Genomic DNA, 20,156 nt, shown 5'->3' with positions numbered 1-20,156 from the left:
TATAACATCAAAGAGTTGCACAGTATTTGCTTATTTCTGTGTCCTGATTTACAAAACATTTCAGCTTCTGTATAAACTAAGCTGTGCATTTTTGGATATATTGGGCTGAAATTTGCAGGAAAAGACCAGCAGTTCAATGTGGAACCACCTGCATTACTCAGTGCAAATGCCACCAAGTTTGGGGTTCCTGTGTGAATGTAGAAATCCTGAATTTCCTGGCTGAACTTCTTTGGCCACATTCCCAATGCACTCCTAATGGTGTGTGATGCTCAAATGCAAACTTGCAGCAATTTCCTAGGTTAAACCTTGCACAAGAACAGCTAGTCCATTTATTTCAAAGGCTAGGGAGAATCGCAATGAACAAAAATAACTATTAATGAGTTTGACTTGATTGAGTTTCTTTAAATGTTTTCAGTTGTTTAAAAGAGGTTCTAAGATTTTTTAGATTTTATTGTTTAAATTTTAATAATAAACCTATTTTAATTGTCATTGGCATTGTCAGTGTTTTTGATTGTTTCTGAACTTCATCAAAAACATTTATAGATTTTGACAGCCAGCAAAATCAAGGAGTATTTCTGTTTTTACCTTTGTTCTGGATGGGTTGCATAAGTCAAGTTCCCACTTACCAATATTTCTCAGGCAGTCCCTTGGGATCGAGAGTGACATGCATCCATTCCAGTTTTGTGGGTTCTGAGGTGATTGATGAAGCCATTGTGCCAAGTGCAGAGTTGTGCACAGATGGGGTAGGAAGTACCTAATGGAGCAGGTGGGTTGGTAGTTTAGAACACACAGAACACAGTTTGTTCTGCCATTTCCATAGGGCTTCTGTGTGCTCCTAGTGCATGCATTCAAGGTGCTCAATATCACTCACACACTCAACCCACTGGGTCCCCTATCACCTCCCCTAACAGTTTCCCATCTGCCCATCATCCCTCACTTTTCCAGTTCCACTCATTACCTTCCTTATCGGATTTCAGAATCTGCAGCCCTTTGCTCTCTCCACGTCGCCTCCTAGCCAGCCTCTGTCTCTATCCTCACTTTTCCCTCCCCCGCCTGACTCTTATCTGCCCATCAATCTCTCCTCATCTGGATCCAGCTCTTGTGTCACCGCTACCCCTCACCTCTTTATACCGGCCATTTCCCCCCCAGAGCTCTCGGTCCCGCTGCAGAGTCTCGACCTGTAACATTGACTATCCTTCGCATCCATAGATGCTGCCTGACCTGCTGAACTTCTTCAGTAGCTTGTTTTCTGCTCTCAGTCATCCTCCTTACACCATGGAGGGAGAGTCATCAAGCTCGGGGAGCTTGCTGCTGGCAGCAACTATGGGCCCATATTTGAGCATTTCAAATCCACTGCTTTTTGTTTTTTATTTTTATTCATTTCCTTTGTGATACGACTGGCTCTGGCAAGAGTGAATGCATCAGGTAACTGAGCCATGTGACAAGAAAGCCTTTCCATGTCTGTCATTCTGATCCTTGTGACACATGAGGTGTACAAAATGATAAGAGGCATAGATCGAGTGGACAGTCAGACTTTCCCAGTGCGACAATGGCTCACACGAGGGGGACATAATGTTAAGGTGATTGGAGGAAGGTATATGGGGGATGTCAGGGGTAAGTTTTTTTTAAACACAGGGTGGTGGGTGCATGGAACGCACTGCCAACAGAGGTTGTGGTGGCAGATACATTAGGGACATTTAAGAAACTCTTAGACACATGAATGATAGAAAAATAGGGGGCTATATGGGAGGGAAGGGTTAGATAGATCTTAGAGCAGGATAAAATGTCGGCACAACATTGTGGGCCGAAGGGTCTGTACTGTGCTGTAGTGTTCTATGGCCTGAGTCAACACAGTCCTGCCAAAACTGCAACTTTACCTCAGTATGGTGATCTTGGCAGTTTTGGAGCTTTCAACCTGTTTTAATGCATGCAGCAAAAACTTGTAACATATCAGTGTTGACCGGCTTATTTGGATGTAGTGATGAAAGGAATTAAGTAACTGTTTTCACAAGTAGATCTCATTTGCATCTGATGATGTCCTCTGCACTGTACACTATTTCCCCGATGGATCGCAACAATATTTGTTTCTTTCATACCCAGTGTCTTTTTATAAGCAACTTCCACAAATCTGTTCAGTACACACATCCTGTGTCCAAGGCACGTAACTCATATTTCTACTGTGACCCTCTGCAATGGGCTTGCAGATCTGAAATGCTTCCTTTCATCCTTTACCTCTAATTTGAATCAGAATCAGGTTTATTATCACTGACATAGGTCATGAAATTTGTTGTTTTGCGCCAGCAGTACAGTGCAAGACGTAAAGACGCATGTTACAAAAATAAATAAATAGTGTAAAAGAAGAATAATGAGGTCGTGTTCATGGACCGTTGGGAAATCTGATGGCGGAGGGGAAGAAGCTGTTCCTGAATTGTTGAGTGTGGGTCTTCAGGGTCCTCCCTGATTGTAGTAATGTGAAGAGGGCATGTCCTGGTTGGTGAGGGTCCTTAATGATGGATGCCGCCTTCTTGAGGCACCGCATCTTGAGGGTGTCCTTGATGGCGGGGAGGGTTGTGCCCGTGATGGAGCTGGCTGAGTTTATGACCCTCTACAGGCTCTTTTGATCCTGCGGATTGGAGCCTCCATACCAGGCGGTGATGCAACCAGTCAGAATGCTGTCCACCATGCATCTGTAGAAATTTGTAAGAGTCTTTGGTGACATACCGAATCTCATCGAACTCCTAGTGAAGTAGAGCTGCTGGCGTGCCACCTTCATGATTGCATCAATGTATTGGGCCCAAGGTAGATCCTTGACAAAATCATTAACTCTGTCACAATTCACACCTAAGTTCGGTGGCCTTCAGATATGACATTTGATATCCTGGTTGGGAGGAGAATCTGCTCACTTTATGCACTGAAACCCCTTTTTGCTTATATTAGTAGCTAAATTTGAAGTTTCAATTCAGTGAAATGTGTGCTTGTACCTGTTAATGGGATATCAGATGTCAACTTTTTATAAAGTTTTGGGGAGAAATTAATTTGATAAGCAGAGTGGAGCAGCTCTGTTCTTAACCTTTTCTACTTACTTGGATGAATGTGAATGCTCGTGTGATGGCTGACAGCTTGATATCTTTCCCAGTGATCCTTGCCAATGGCAGTCTCCCCCAGGACTAGATTTTGAAACTGGGATTCTTGGATGGTAAGAAGTCGAAGATGTTGGAGAAGCCAGTGAAGTCCGCCCTCAGTTTTTTTGATAGGACTGTATGCAGCACATTCCTGTGGGCGTAGCATTTCGAGAGTTCCTTTTCAGTCTTTTGGCCAGTAGCTCATTTTTTTGTTGTTGCTCTGTAAAGTATTTGACCACCTCTGTACATTTGGCTCAATATTTTCCATTAAAAATTTCTATTTACGAATATGATGGAAACTGTTGTTGTAAGTTTGGCAGACTGCAGTAGCACTTCCTGTAGATGAAAGTGCAGCAATCCTTTCTCCTGGGAAAGGGACACTGGCTGTGTGGCAACTTTACGTGGGCAGTTTCCATTCTAAGTATGAATGTAGAATTTTACAAGGCGGAAAGCTGATGGGAAGTGATGCAAGATTTTGACAGCAGTATCAGGCATAATATATCAAATCGAATAACGACGGAAGATGCATACGTTTGTTCAGAAATGTATTAATAATAAATGCAGAATGCATTGACTTCAAACGTAGACTGAATTTAGCACTTGGATCCTGAAGTACCAACTTAATCTTCTCTAATTTTATTCCAGTCAACCAATGCATTTCTTGATTCCTACATGCAATAGGAAATATATAGTATTTTTAATATATTATACATGTCTATAAAAACCTAATTCTGCCTATACTTACCATATAGTATCACAGTTGCATTTCAACACTTCTCTTCTTTTCTGCTTCTTGTGTTTACTATTTAAAATTATAATATGAAATAGATATTGTAAAAATTAGGAAAGAATATATGATCTTAAAAATGTGGACTGAAATGGATCTGTGCATGCCAGTCCAAATAGCCACACGCCTATAACCTCACTTTGCTGAATCTTGCATCGACTCGGGTACTGTACTTCAGATGAGACTCAACCAACACTTTAAAAACAAAATGGGCAGGCACGGTAGTGCAGCGGTTAGCATAACGATATTACAGCGCCAGTGACCCAGGTTCAATTCTGGCTGCTGTCCGTTAGGAGTTTGTACGCTCTTCCCGTGCCTGCGTGGGTTTCCTCCGGGTGCTCTGGTTTCCTCCCACATTCCAAAGACATCCGGGTTAGGAAGTTGTGGGCATGGTATGCTGGCGCTGGAAGCTTGGCGACAGTTGCAGCCCGCCCCCAGGACACTATGCAAAAGATGCATTTCATTGTGTGTTTCGATGTACATGTGACTAATAAAGACATCTTATCTTAAAACAAAATATTTGGCCACTTTGGAAACCTGACTGTCATATTTCCTATGTTACAACAGTGACTATGCTTCAGAAGCACTTAATTGACTGGAAATTGCCTTGCAACATCTTGAGGTCATGAAGGTGTTGAAAAGTGCAACACTTGCTTTTATACTTCACCTTGATGCTCTATCCCACCGTAGGATGGACAGATTACTGAAGAAAAACATTCCTGCAGTGCTTTATAAGCAGCTGAGGCTGTGATTCTGAAGATAGAGCAGGTCTGTCAGCAGAGTTTTGCTACAGGTCTCTGGGAATGTATTGATTATCATTGCATGTACTAAAGTTTGATCCTTGCTGTTTGGGAAAGAAGTATGTCTGCTGGTTAATTCACAGGGCCTTGTGTACAGTGAAAGTGCATTTTGAGTTATCTGTGGCTAATGTGATATCTTTTACCCAAAAGTATAAGAATAATAATTGACCTGCAGGCCCATATATGAGATAAATATGTTTTCTTTAAAGAATCCTGTTTTGATACATTTATATGTGTTCATTGAACGATTACTTTTTATTACTAATTTTTACATCTTTACAATTAACAGAAATATTCCAATAAAAAGCTCTATTTCAGCTTGACAAAGTTGGCACTGAATTTTGGAACTAATTGAAAATCCAGAGCTGATGAACACCCTGGATATGCAGCACTGGAGAGGCAAGCTTGTGCATTGCCAGAGAAGCAAAAGCCTGAACTCGCCAGCAGCTTATTTGCTGCTGTGTTATTAACTTAACAAGTCTTCATAAATAACCAGAAACTATTCCCAGTGGTACTGTATGTGTGGATCATTTGCTGTAAATCCCAGCACCCACTTTCTATTGCGCTATGCATCACTATTTAGTAAATAGTATTTGGAGACGTTTCCCAATGGAATTATTTTTTTCTCAAATGAAAATCAAATTTCGATTATCTGATTCATTAAGTTACTGAAATGCAAGTTCAGAACAATAAACTGTAGGTGCAATAACCAAAGCTTACTGTGGCAAAGTCAAAGCAGAGGAATTGTGTATTTCACAGGATTTCAAAGTGTAAGAGCTGCCTTTTGAAGGATCTATTTTTCATCAATAATTCAAGTTCAGTAATCTGCATACATTTGGATGCTTGCATTTAGAAATCAAATGTTGTTTAGACATTGTGAAGTATTTACAATTAACAAAGGACTGGGCTATAGAACAACAGCAATAGAATAGAAAACAAGTAATGCTGATATTGCACAACATGCTTGTATCACTCTTGGAGTGTTGTTCTTACAAGAAAGAGCACAAGGAGAAATCAGTGGGATACCAAGTATACTGCAGACAAAGGCTTTTTAAAAAAAAATCAATTTCAATCAGCAAATAACCACCAAGGGGAAGAATTCTCTAGTGCTAAAAAGGTGGTTCTGCTTTTTTGTTTCGGAAAGTTTATAAGTATTCCAGTATTACACTTTACATGTCAATTTGTATTGAAGCACCATGTTACTTCAGGTGGTGATTCAAACTCGTGCAGTTTAAAGGGAAGTGAAAGTCCTGTTTAAGTTTGAAAGTTGAAATTGCTGCTGAATGTCTCAGTACTTAGTTATTTCCTAACCAATTTCTGCCTGTGTTTCATATTTGGAGCAGTAGTTATTAGGAAAACTACTAAACCTAATGCTTTATATTTTAATTTCAGGTTTATTTTCAATGGTAAGTTTTGATTGATCTGAGGTGACGTGTCTCTTTTGATTAACATTCCTTTAGTTGGGCCATTATTGATGTAAAGATGAGAGACTTATTTAAAGCTCTGTATCGCAAAGAACACAGTTTATAGGATTCCAAACTGGAGTCAGTAGAGGACTACTTCCCACCTCCCCCCGCCCACTGCCCATTTCTGAAGTTAGTGTTAGTTTAGTGTAAAACTAAAATTGACATTTTCTGAGAAGCTGTAAGAAGTAAGATATGCTTTTCTGCAGAGTGAATTTTTTCTTTTCATGAGGTGTGAATGTTGTAGTCAGAGGCAGCCTTTATTGTCCATCCCCTAATTTTCCAAGTTCCCTTGAAAAGGTTGTACTGTGGGTTCCCCTGGACACCAAACAAATTCTTATATCTTGTACAGTTGGCAATTTGCATGATTCACTTGTGAGTCTTACTTGGGTGATTTTTGACTCCAGGGACATTCCTGCTGAGACCAATCCTGAGCACACCTGGAAACAACCAGAGAGATGATTTGATGCTTGGAAGGAGTTGTGACCCTAAGTTTTTTGCTCTGGCTCAACTCAGTGTGTCGTGACTAGGTTTTACTGTCTAAGGTGATCTCAGCTAACTAAAGCAGGTGCTGCCGGCTGTTAACAGTATGTCCCTGTGCCCTTTGGATGGTAAAAACTGCTGCTACTGATTGATATCCAGTGACTCCTGCTGGAAATCTGTGTTTTTTTGTAACATTTAATGCAGTCTTTTTCTAAGATAATGAGGTGGGTGGTGAGAATTGAGAATGTCAGTGCTAATTGCTTTGGATATGCCAGGATGCTTTTAAAATTCATTTCATATTAAAATCTCTTGTCCTTCATCCTCTATCAACATCAGTGTAGTTTGGTTTATAATCGGAGTAATAATAACATGCCAACTTGGTTCTGAATTTCATTCAGGTCTTTGGCTGCTAAATACATATATTGACCTGTACACTTAGGACATATAATGCCCACAGTTTCTTAATGAAATCGAACTTATCTAATAGAGGAAGAAAAAATAAAGTTCAGCAAACTGGGCTGTGAGTGCTGTAGGGCAGAGATTATTCTTGGTGATGACCTACTTTGATTAGGTGACGAATTGTTGCTAGGAGACTGGAAATGAACATACTGTTGCCAGGTTACATTATGGATCACCTCTGACAGCACCCATACAGAAACCTAATGAAGCTCGTTAAGTTCCCTGTTTTTTAATCAAATCCAGTGCCAACTAATTGTCATCCTTCCCTTACTGTCAAATTTACCCAGTCACTCAGTGAATGCTGCCCTTTTGTGGAATAACAGTCCTCAATGATGTTTCAGTTACTGAAAACATCCTATCTCTTTTACACTGCACTGAATCTGTGTGGACTTTAGTTTCATCCCTCAACCACTGCCCCTGCCCCCCCCCCCCCCCAGCCCCACACACACTCCCCTCCATCTGGTCATTGATGGAACAGAGGGTATTTGGTTGGGAATTTCAGCAAGCAAGAGCTGAGTAGCTAAAGTACAACCACTAATGGAGGGGCAGGGAGAAGCAAATGGGCAAGCTGTCAAATCAAGACGTGTCATGTTTGAGGAGAAGGGTGAAGTGCTGGAAGACTTTGCAAACTAGAAAGGGCAAGGCCACAGAGATTTAAGCACATGGATATTAATTGTTTAAGGTAGACTTTAGAGATCAGAGGGAATGGGAAAGGATTTGGGTCAGTTGAATTTTGTAGAAGGTGGAGAATGGGAGGGCAACCAGCAGAACACTGAGAGTGACATAGTGAAAAGAGGCGTGAAGATGAATAGTATGAGGCAGGGGCATGAGCATTGTCATGGAAGTGTCGGTGAGTGACCACATTGAGGCAGTTACAGAATGAGCTCCAGATCTTGTTGGAGTCCAAGATTGGAAGTGGTGTGGTTCAGCCTGAGGCTGTGGCCAAGGAAGGGAATGGAATTGGTGTCGGGGTACTGAGGTAAAAAGCTTAGGCTCTGAGACCCTATAGTACCTTGGTGCTATGTGTGTCAATTTGGTTGGAATTTTTTTAATGACTCACCAACTGCCATTTTTGGAGGAATTACAGAAGTGGTGACGTTTGTAAAGACGCATGTATGAAGTGTGGGCGGAGTGCAGAGGAGGAGGGGTAGAAGGGCCTTCAATACCAGGTCCTATCTGCCAAAGGGGAACAACTCCACACTTATCTCAGCAAACAGCAATGTATCAGGAGACTCCACTTGACACGGATGTGTTAATTAAATTGAGCCACATCCTGCAGCTCAATTGTAGTTACAAAACAGTGTGGCCACTGGTGGTGATATTAGTCATGAACCTCTATGCTGGCAGCACTTTTGTGTTGGTGCTGGGGACATTAAATAATGGTTTCCAATTTGCAAGAGACCACTACACTGGGGAAGTAATGTTGGCTGTCTGCTTCAGGAAAACCAATTCATCTCCCTCTCCATTGGAAGAGAGCAGCAAGCAGCACCCACACATGGACTCTTGAGGGGACAAATTTCCCATTTCTCATCCCTTTCTGTGGCAGTCACAGCTTCCTGTATCCATTTTTGACTTTGCTATGTATCTATGTTTTAATTTTGCTACATACTGTGCATAAAGAACATTTTCCCTCTGGCATTTAATAGGAATATCTATTGGCCATGTGGCTTGGTCTTATCGTATTTTAATTGAAATGTATATGCTGTATAACATAGTTTTCTTAGTTGATAAGTTTACATTGTATTTTGAAATAAAATCCCTAATGCCTCTGGTTTTTAAACTCATGAATCAGGTGTCAACTCTTCCCTTAAGCATACTGATTTCCTACCTTTTTACAGAAGTTAAATTCCGGTGCCCCATATCTGCTAATGTGATGAGGAACTTTTCCAAATTCCTTGAGTTTGTCAAACTTACCAAGTTACTTTAAACATTGGTGGATAATGTATTCTGACCAAAACTGCTAGTATGTCTTTTGCTTCTGTCTGAGGGAAATTGTTCCATGTGTAATTTCAGTTCAAATTATTCTGGTTAAACTTTATTGAAAGGGACGTGTCATGAAGTGATCTGACCAAAATAAAAGTGCAAAGTTGTAATGTGCAGAGTTGTAAAGAGACAATTCAGAATCAGGTTTGTTATCACTGACATATGTCATGAAATCTCTCATTTTCGATTGTATGTCTCTCACCAAATTGAGTTTATAATCTTTTATACATGTGATCTGTGGAGGAAAAGGACACTCCCTTGCAAAGAGGGGAAGACATTTGGAAATGCTTGTCAAGTTACAATTCTGTATTTTCTGACTGAAGAATGATATTTACAACAACAATCTGGTTGAGAGGTGTACAGGCAGATCTTTGACCAGAGAAATATAAATGGCATGTTTGGGAACTAAGAGGAGGGAATATTAGTTTGAAAATGGAGCAAGAATTTATATGTTTACAAGTCATTAAAGTCACAAAATATTTGAAGGACAGATTGATGGCAGCATGAAACAAATTTGATTCTTGTCATTTTCTCTGATATGCTGAATGGTTATTAAAGCCTCTGAACACTCAATTATCTGAATGTTTTGGAACGGCAATGTACTGAACCAAAGAATATTAGAAACCAAGTACTTTCACACTTCAGGACCTTGTCATTATGAAGAATCAGGCGTGATCTCATACCTGATCCTTCATAATAGCAAGGTCGTAAAGTTCAGTGCCTATTTACAGAAATTTATGGAGATAGCTGTGAAAGTGGTCATGCCTGCTTTTATTCACAGTGATCCAGAGTATCACAACAAAACCTTACCTACTCCTCCCTCCCCATCCTTGTAATCTTCTAGGGGATTCCCAGGACCAATAGATGATGGAAAATCCCTCTGGAGATTCCTGTCCAACCTGCTTAGTTGATTGAATCCTGTGGTTATTATGATAACCACATGCATCTTAACAGTCAGTGCATTTACTTTCCAAGTGTTTGTACTTCCTGGCCTAATCAAGAACATTTCCAGTATCCTTTTATAGAATCTTACAATACATCATGACTGTGCCATCACTTCAAAGACAATACAGTTAATTCCAGCTCTTTTTCCATATCACTGTAAACTTTTCCACTTTATTTTTATCCAATTGATTCCAAAAGTGATTATAGGATCTGTTCCAAATACCTTTTCAGGTACAGACGACCTCTGTGTTACGGCCATTCAGGTAACAGAAATTTGCCTTTCCAGAATTATAAACTACTACCCAAAAATTTGAGATACCGAATAAAATCTGCCCTCACGGAATTTGTGGACGATAAATAAATAATACAATTTTTTTTCGACTCTTGTTTCTTGACACATGCACAGATGATGTTATGGAAAATCATAATACGGACCATTTTCCAGAAACACAACCCTCCGCATGAATGCAGGGGTCACCTGTAGTAAAGTCCCAATCATAACTCACTGCCAAAACATAGTTTTCTTGAATATTTTCTGGCTACTAACCTTTATGCCCCTTAAACATTTATGATTTTAAACCCCAATCACATTTCCCCCTATTTTTCCTCGTACTGCAAGTAGAACAACTCTGTTTTATGTCTTCTTTTCACAGAATTAAAGGCTTGCATCCCCAGTATCATTTTGGTGAAAGATCTCTTCACCCTGTGGCCTTGACATTGTTCCTAAATTATGATCTCCAGCATCACAAAGAATACTCCAGCTGGGATATAAACCCATGTTTCATATAGTTCTTTATCTTTGTGCACTTTGCCTTTTTAAAATTTTTTTTGGGATTAGGCATGACCGAAGAAGCTGGCATATGTTGACCATCCCTAATTGTTCTTGAGAAGATGGTGGTGAGCCTCTACCTTGATCCACTATAGTCCGTCCAATAATGGTATTTCCATTGGCACTATTGGGTAGGGAATTCCAGGATTTAGACGCTAGGTTAATGAAGGAACAGCTATATATTTCCAATTGAGAACAGTGAATGCTTTGGAGGGGAACCTGAAGATCGTGGTGACCCTGTGCTCCACCTTGTTCACCTTGGTACAGAAGTTGTAGGTTTAGAAGGTGTAATTGAAATAGCCTAGGTCACTTAAGTGCATTTTGTTGATGGCACAGTGGTGGAGAGATTTATTGTGTAGGATAGTGGAGAGCATGCCAATCAAACAGGTTGCTTTGTCCCAGATGGCGACAAGCTACTTGTGTGTTGATGGAGCTGTACCCTTTGTGGTAAGTGGAGGATTTTCCACCACACTCCTGCTGTACTTCACAGATGGTAGAATGTTTTTAGGCTGTCAAGAGGTGAGTCGCTCACAACATGATCTTCAGCCCCCAACCCGCTCTTGTATCTACTGTATTTATGCAGTTAAGTTTCTATTCAACGATAGCCTTGCCAGTGAGGGACTTGGCAATAGTAATGCCATTGGATGTCAAGGGTAGGTGATTGGTCTCTTCTTGTTGGAGATGGCACTATTTCTTGCTCCTCAACTCTTCCTTTGTGTGAAACTGTGTTTTTTCCCTTGATGCCCATTAAGTGTGGTGTTACCTCAGCTCCCTGACAACGCACTTGGCCAAATTTGGCCTTTATGTCGAGGGCAGTCATTGTCATCTTTGGAATTCAACTCTTTTGTCCATGTTATGACCAAAACTGTGATGAGGTCTTGAGCCAGATAGTTGTGGTCAAACTCAAACTGACTATCAGTGAACAAGTCATTGATAGGAAAATGCCATTTCCTAACACTGGTTTTGACCTCCTATGTAGAAGCTAGGAATCTTGTGTGCCTTTTCAACAACTTAACATTCAGAAACTTCTGTGCTTGCACTCCATTTTAAAATTTTAACCATTTGGTTTATTTTGGCTCTACTTATTTTTCCCACTAACCACATCATTTTTCTGTGTTGACTTGTGTCCCCCTTGTATCCATTAATTTATTAAAGAGCAGCGCTTCCAACTTTGTTTTCAGACTGGTGGAGTTGTGATCATTCACCACTGTGCTCTGCTTTCTGACCTGTATGATTTTAGAAGCACAGATTTCAAATATACAACATGTCTGATGAATGGTATTTATAATCACCTGACAGACACACCTACGTTTAAGGGGCATTTAGATGACATTTAAACAGGGAAGGCATAGAAAGATACAGTCCTATTGGGGGCAAATGGGATTAGTATAAATGGGCAAAAAGGTTGGCATGGATCTGGTGGCTGAAGGGCCCATTACTCTGCTGTTTGACTCTGACATTAAGTGCACCATCACTGGCATTTCTCTCAGTTTCTTCGTCAAAGAATTCCATTAAGGTAATCAGACGTAATGTGACCTGAACAAATTTGAGTTGGCTTTCTTTTATTAATCTGTTTTTCCAAGTGCTAATTAATTTTGTTCCCAGATCCTAATTAATATTGTTCCCAGAATCCTGCCAGTTCTGCTTTTGCATCTTTGTAGGATTGGAAGGTTATGACCAGAGCCTTTGCAGCTTCTCATTTCTCTCTAATGGGTTTCATTCCATCTGGATTCGGTGACCTTTCTCCTTTGGTATTTATTAAATCTGCTAAATAATGGCGAATTTCTAGTGGAATATTAAATTGAATAAGTTGATTAATCAAATGGACAATGTTTATTTTAATTTTATGGAAATAGTATACATTTTCACATCATTCTAGAATAATTTGAAATAATCCGTGGGTGCAGACTGGTTTAGAATTCATGGTAACCTTAAGGGAATTCTGTGCAAACACAACCACTAGTGATTTGAAGTTGATTTTCATGTTTGCATTTCAATTTTGTAGTAGAGTAATTGAATTAAACAATTTTAATTCGATGGGAGAGTATATATTTAACATTGAAAAACATATGGATCATAAATGTTTGTCATAATTTTCATTCAAATTATTTTGTCATACTTGTAATGTTTCTCCTGTTATGATCTCATTAATTTAAATTAAAATATAACTAATGGTCTTTTTAAATATGTAGATTTGTCCTAAATATTTTAACTTCAATGATAATTGGCCTCAAACTAATTTGTTAATACTTTTTTCAAAAAAAGAAATTGAAGGTTGCTTTAATTTTGATGAACTATTTGTTTAAGGGTTAAGAAAATAATAATCACCAGAAAATGTTTGAATTATCTTCATCAAGAAACCGAGTCTGCTGGTTCTTGAAACACAAGTTAAGAAATAGATTATGAACGTCTTGACTTGTTTTTGTTGGTTAAGTAAGACCATCTGCAAAATGAGCAGAAATTGATCAAGAACCTGAATTTAGGATTCCTTTTCGGAATTATAAACCAAGGGCTGCATAAATCTATAGATCATTGAACATAAGAGACATTATATTTCCGAGGTGAACACAAGAAAATTAGGAGCGGGAATGGGCCACCAGGCTCCTCAACCCTGCCCTGCCATTCAGTATGATAAGAGCTGATTTATGTTGGCCTCGTCTCCTCTTCTGTACCAGTTCCTTATTGCCCTCAATTCCTCAATCTTTCAAGTATTTATCTATTTCCACCTTGAGAAGTATCTTTGACTAATCCTCTTTCACCCTTGAGGTCATATAATAGCTTAGTAATCTTTCCATTGCCCTGGTTAATTTAAATTCTGCACGCTTGGTTATTTTAATTATTATGACTTTTAAACTTGCACTTTACTGCAGCATGTTTTTGAAATGAGAGGCAAAAGAAATTTTGGTTTTTAAAAATTAAATGTGTTGAATTTCTGAATGAGTGATTATTTAATGATTAGAGTATTGAAAGCATGACAAGGAAAATAAAGGTTTACTGAAATATTAATGAAGATGATGTGTTCTGTCAGCTTACGATGGCAAGCTAAGCTTTTAGCTGTCTGCATGAAAAAAAACTTGCTGGTGCAGAAGCTGCAAGATGTAATTAGAGGAATTTTTATTTATCATTGATTTAAACATTGACACATCCCTTTTATTTCTTTCAGGTTTCAAGTGCCCAATTTGTTCAAAATCTGTAGCTTCCGACGAGATGGAGATGCACTTTATAATGTGTCTCAGCAAACCACGACTCTCCTATAATGGTACTGTACCAATTACTTCTATGTTTGCAGTGTATATGGCTGTTTCTTTTGAGAGTGTTGACATTGAAAGCATGGAATATTCTGTGAAGTGCCTTGATGTGTGTTTCTGTAGACAATGAAAGCTAGGATAAAATGTCAAGAAATAGTAAAGTATGAACTTGTATCAATGGTCCTTGACGTGCTGAGTTCATGAAACTTGATTGAGGGAATTGCTGGGTTTTATTTCTTCCAGAGGTGGTACAGACCAACCGCTTACCGCACCTGGTGGCAGGTTTCAGAAAGTTTCATCAGGCCTCCTGCAAGTAGTTTCCAAAAGGTTTCCATTAGAAGACTCAGTGATAGGTTTAGAACAACATAGGAAGTGTTAAGGAAGCAGTCTACTCACTTAATGTCTCAGCATTAAAAGTGTGTAATGCAGAGAAGAGGGGTCAGGATAAGGAAATGCTTTACGCTATAAATGTAAAAATAAAAGTTGCAGAAATGCTCTTGCTCTTTTTATAAGTACATTCATAGAATGATGCTGCATCTTTTTAATGCAGTTTGCAGTGTATTAGTGTTCTGATAGTTCAGCTGTTGAGTTGTCTGCATTTGGGCATGTTCCTCAAATCTGGAATAACTTTTTATCAAATTTCAGCACATTGAAACAAAAACCATATAGCATGGCAATGTTGTGGTCCCACCCATGTTCCAAGTCTAGTCCTGCTTTGTTTTGACTTGAGCTTGTCTCCTATCATTCCAGGCTGCTCCATGTATCAGTGACATAGATAGAAACAGATTGATTCCACTCCTGATCATGTACAGAACATTGGTGTGCTGAATCTTGCTTTATCAATCTCCACATAGTTTTAAGTGGTAACGACATGGCTTACAGTCACTGCATTGAAGGGGTAAAGTTGAGTAATTGTAGTCTAGAATTGCATCAAGGGTAACAATCTTCAGAATCTATTGCTTAGATGAGGGAGAGAGGGGGAGGGGGTAGAGCAACAGAACATTGCTGGCAAGTATAATAGAATTTATGTTTGGTCCGTGTAATGTTACTTGTAAGTACCATGTACGTACATGCATTGGGAGTATTGAAGCAGTTCTGACTGGTTTGGTGCAGAAAAGACTTTGATGTATCAACTTTTTACTGTTCCTTGTAGTTTGATGAGAATAACAGTTGCTGACTTGCATGCTTAATCTGTTTTACTCCAGTCATTATGATATTCTTGTGTTAGATCCAGAAATTTGTCCGTGCAATACCAGAAAAGATATGTCAACTAATTTTGTGTACATTTCAGGGAGAGTTCACTCTAATTGAGTAATTCTGTTTGTTTCTGGTGTGATATTTTCATGTATGTTGCATGGATATGATGTATAAAAGTTACATTGACCAAAAATCACAGGTTTGTTTGTGACCTCTGGAAACCATAAATATAAGCTCACATAAGTGCCTGCACCGTTCTCAAGTCAAAGTTAAGGTCATCCTTGCTCTCAGATCCTTGTTAGTGCATAAAGTAAGACTTTGTGGTATTGTAGGTAATATAAGTATAGAAAGAGGACTGGCTAACTAACTTAAAAAAAACAGAGTTGGGACAAACGGGTCATTTTCAGGTTGGCATGCTGTAACTAGTGGAGTGCCACAGGGAGCATTGAAGGGATCTCCAATTTTTACAATTTCTATTAATGACCTGATTCAACAACCAAGTGTTTTGTAGCCAGATTTGCTGATAGTGCCAAGATAGTTGGAAGCAAGTTGTGAGGACCAAAAGAGTCTTCACGGTGATAAGTAAGAGGATGCAGACAGACAAGTAAGGGGGTAAACATTTTCGCAGATGGAGTATAATATGGACAAATTTGTTGACTCTAGTAGGAAGAATAGAAAATCAAAATGTTTAAGTGGAGAGATGTACAGACAGATCTGCTTTTGATTTTGATCTTCCATATTCTTTCCAAATTATTTTCTATACTGTATCAAAATACAGAGTTTGTATAGAAAATAATTAGGAAAGCAAATGGAATGTTGGCCTTTATTGCAAGGGAGATGGAATATAAATTAGGGAATGCATAATGTAACTATATGAGATGTTAGTGAGTCCACACTCTGGGCTATCAGCTACAGTTTGGTTTCCTTATTCAAGGAGGGATATACTTGTGTTATAGAGGTGTCTCGGAGAACATTCCTAAGTTGAATCCCTTGATAAAGTTGTGTATGTAAGGAACAATTGAGCAGATTGGGCCTATAACCATTGGAATTTAGAAGAATAAAAGGTGATCTAATTGAAGTATGTAAGGTCTTGAGTGACATTGACAGATGCTATGAAGCTGTTTCTCTGGTGGAGGTCTAGAGCCATGGGATACAGTTTCAGGATAAGAAGTTGCACATTTAAGACGAGAAGGAATTTCTTAGCTCAGAAGCTTGTGAATTTTTGAAATTCTGACCCCCAGGGCATTGGAACACTGAATACGTTCAAGGCCGATATGCCTTGTTTTTGGACGAAGGGGGTCTCAAAGGTTATGGGAAACAGGCAAGAAAGTGGAGGCCAAGATCACATCAAGCATGATCACATGGATGGAGAAGCAGGCTCAAAAGATGCATGGCCTGCTCTTGCTCATGATTCTAATGTTCTTATGAAAACTCGTATGCTGTGTTTCCTAATTATTGAGACTATGTTGAGCATAAACAATGGAACTGTGGGAAGGCAGCAGGGCAGAGTGATGCAGGAACTGGCATTGAGGCTGTCACTGCAATCATGATGATATGCTGACCTTGGTTTTCAAGGGAGTGAGGTATGTGGAGCAGCTTTCCTTCAGTTTGGAATTGGTTAATTACTGCCATAAGGTGCTATTTCAATTAATTCCAGATAAAATTGTAAACCTATATCTGCACTGAATAATTACGAGAATACAGTTAAGGAAATGCAACAATGCTTTTGTTCCCTTTACACCAAATGTAATCGCTTTTGTCTCTAATGCCAGCATTTCTTCAAACAGGATTTGGTGAATCATAACTTGGTATTGAAAAATGAAAGCTTATCATAAGGTTACAGGAACAAGTGAAATCAATCATGAAACATCTTTGCTTTGGAACAGAAAATACCCAGAAATAATGTTTGTGGGAATGTCTTGAGAATAACAAGTTAACCAAGTTTTTCTTTACAATGCCAAATGATTTAGCCATTTACTTTTTTTTTAAATGGGTTTATTATGCTTACCTTAAGTATCTCCTCATAACCAGTAACAAGATCTGAATAGAGGAGCAATTAGTCATCTTATTAACTACTTACTGGGAGAGAAGAATCTCTGAAACTCTTTAAGATGCAGTCAGGATCTCTGTACACAAGACATATTTGCCTATATCATGAGGCATGTCATCTGGCAGCCAGCTCTTCAAAAGGCCAAACTGACCATATTAGATTTTGAGAAAAGCTACATTTTAGTTCCATCGTCCTCTTGATTTTAAAGATCCCAGTGAGATAGTTAAGTGATCCCACTTTATCACTTTTCCCTCTCCTGATGGTGCAGACTTCTTGTTGTGATTAAGAGTTCAATTGTAAACTCCCAATAACACATGAATCGGCTTCTATTCATGTTAAGGCTTCATGGTGACAGGCTGTTTAATCACATCAGTTGCTCTGATCTCCTTTAGCCTGAAAAATCATAAGTGTGCACGTATAATAAAGATTGCTGGATAGCACAAAAACTGAATAGTACAACTGTTGACATTTGAAACAAAACAAAATGGAAATGCTTAAAGTACTCAGTACGTCAAGTAGCTTCCGGGGAGTGGTGAAGTATGTTTAATGCTTCAGATCAATAACCTTTCATCAGAATTACTTAGTGATTAAGAACAGAGACATCTTACAATGCAACTGAGATTGTCTAACTCAAACTGAGTCTTGATGAAATTTCCTCCAATGAAAGCTCAACAACTCACCAGAAGAACTGACTGGGCCAGCAGGCTGACTAAAGGTATTAACATTGAAGTGAATAGCTGCTGCATATGTAAATCTTCAAGTCTGGATTAGGGTCTGGCAGGTTGTTGCTTTTTAGCTGTTCTAACTTGTTCTTCACAATCTGTCACCTCGCTCTTGAAAACTCACACAGCTTTCTTTGGTAGATGAGTGCTGAAGATTACAAAGATTCACGAATAGAAGCATTTGTTTGGCATTTGAATTTAAACAAATGTTAAAGGCATAGAATGAAATAGAAATTGCATAGAATTCTTTACTCTTTCTCTGTTAAAGTTCAGAAAGTACGGAATTGTTAGATGACTTTGAAATCCATTATAATACCACAAAACTAGTTTAAACAATGCCAGATAGAATAGTCGACAGAACATAATAAAATCATACCTTGAAAGCCAAAGCCAGCTGTATTTGCAGTGAGACAAAACTCCTTTGATATAGCAAGCTTTCAACCAGCCAGAATTAATTGTTTTTTGCTTTTATACCTTCTAAGGAGGGTAAACTTGCTATTTGTCAGATACGTTAATGATTTGGACATGAATAGGGCAGGCATGGTAGTGCAGTGGTTAGCATAACACTATTACGGCACAGCAACCTGGGTTCAATTCTCACCGCTGTCTGTAAGGAGTTTGTATGTTCTCCGTGTGTCTGCGTGGGTTTCCTCCGGGTGCTCTGGTTTCCTCCCATATTCCAAAGACGTACGGATTAGGAAGTTGTGGGCATGCTATGTCGGCGCTGAAAGCGTGGCGACACTTGCAGGCTGCCCCCCAGAACACTGCAAAAAGATGCATTTCACCGTGTGTTTCGATGTGCATGTGATTAATAAAGATATCTTAAAAAAAAAACAACTGCTGGTGTTGTTGATAGTGAAGAGGATAGTCTTGGGTTACAGAATGATATCGATCACCTGGTAAATTGGATGGAACAATGTCAGATGGAATTTAATCCCAATAAGTGTACGTAATGCATTTTGGGAGGTCTAGTAAGGGTAGTACATATTCCATGAATGGAGGGGCACTAGGGGTATTGGGTGTGCAAGTCTATAGACCTCTAAGGTACAGGTAAATCAGATGATGAAGCCAGGAAAGATGCTGGCCTTCATCAGCTGGGGAATAGAATGGAAAGGTATGGAGGTCATGCTACAATATTGTAAAACTTTGGTTAGGCCATATCTCGAGTATTGTGTTCACTTCTAATCTCCACACAATAGGAATGATGTGATTACACTGGAGAGTGCAGAGGAGATGTTGCCTGGGATGGTATGTTTCAGTTATGAGGAGAGAATGGATTGGCTGAGGTTTGTTTTCCTTGGAGTGGAGGAGGCTAAGGGGAGGAGCTGATGGAGCTATAGAAAATTATGAGGGGGCATAGGGAAGGTGGATAATAACAAGGTTTTCCCCAATACACAGATGCCTAAAACTAGAGGGCGTAGGTTTTAAGGCAAGGAGTGAAAGAGTTAGAGGGGATCTGAATTTTTTTTGTACTCAGAGGGTGATTGCTATCCTGAACACGGTGTTTGAGAAGGTGGTCGAGACAAATACTTCCACAACATTTAAGATGTATCAGGATGAGCACATGAATCGCCAAGGCATAAAAGGCTACAGACCAAGGGCTGGTAAATGGGGTGAACATAGACAAGTACTTGATGTTCGACATGGATGTGGTGGGGTGAAGGGCCTATTTCTATGCTGTATGACTCTCTAAAAACGTGTTTCACTATATAAAATGAAAAAGGCAAACTTTATGAAGTAAAAGCAGAAGATGCTAAAACTACTTTAAGAAGTAAGATTTGACAGAATATCGAACTTTACGGAGTGTTTACTGTAAGTCTTGAAACTTCATAAGTAAATGTTCTATTTCAAGACAATACTAGATATCTTTATTAGTCACATGTACATGGAAACACACAGTGAAATGCATCTTTTGCGTACAGTGTTCTGGAGGCAGCCTGCAAGTGTTGCCACTCTTCCGGTGCCAACATAGCATGCCCACAACTTCCTAACCTGTATGTCTTTGGAATGTGGGAGGAAACCGGAGCACCCGGAGGAAACCCACGCAGACACGGGGAGAACGTACAAA

The 20,156-nt window shown here is 39.3% G+C and overlaps 1 protein-coding gene across 2 annotated transcripts in view; it reads left to right on the top strand.

Annotated features, from left to right (window-relative positions):
- The window catches only part of znrf1 (zinc and ring finger 1), a 173,000-nt gene that overhangs the window by 68,459 nt on the left and 84,385 nt on the right, over window positions 1-20,156 (top strand). For both annotated transcript variants that reach the window (XM_052028451.1, XM_052028452.1), the window contains exon 2: window positions 14,035-14,130. In XM_052028451.1, the coding sequence (XP_051884411.1) occupies window positions 14,035-14,130 (96 nt within the window). The remainder of the gene's footprint in view (window positions 1-14,034; window positions 14,131-20,156) is intronic.

This window comes from Pristis pectinata, chromosome 13, assembly GCF_009764475.1.
Source record: "Pristis pectinata isolate sPriPec2 chromosome 13, sPriPec2.1.pri, whole genome shotgun sequence".
Classification (NCBI taxonomy): Eukaryota; Metazoa; Chordata; class Chondrichthyes; order Rhinopristiformes; family Pristidae; genus Pristis; species Pristis pectinata.
This window is presented reverse-complemented; position numbering and strand designations above follow the sequence as displayed.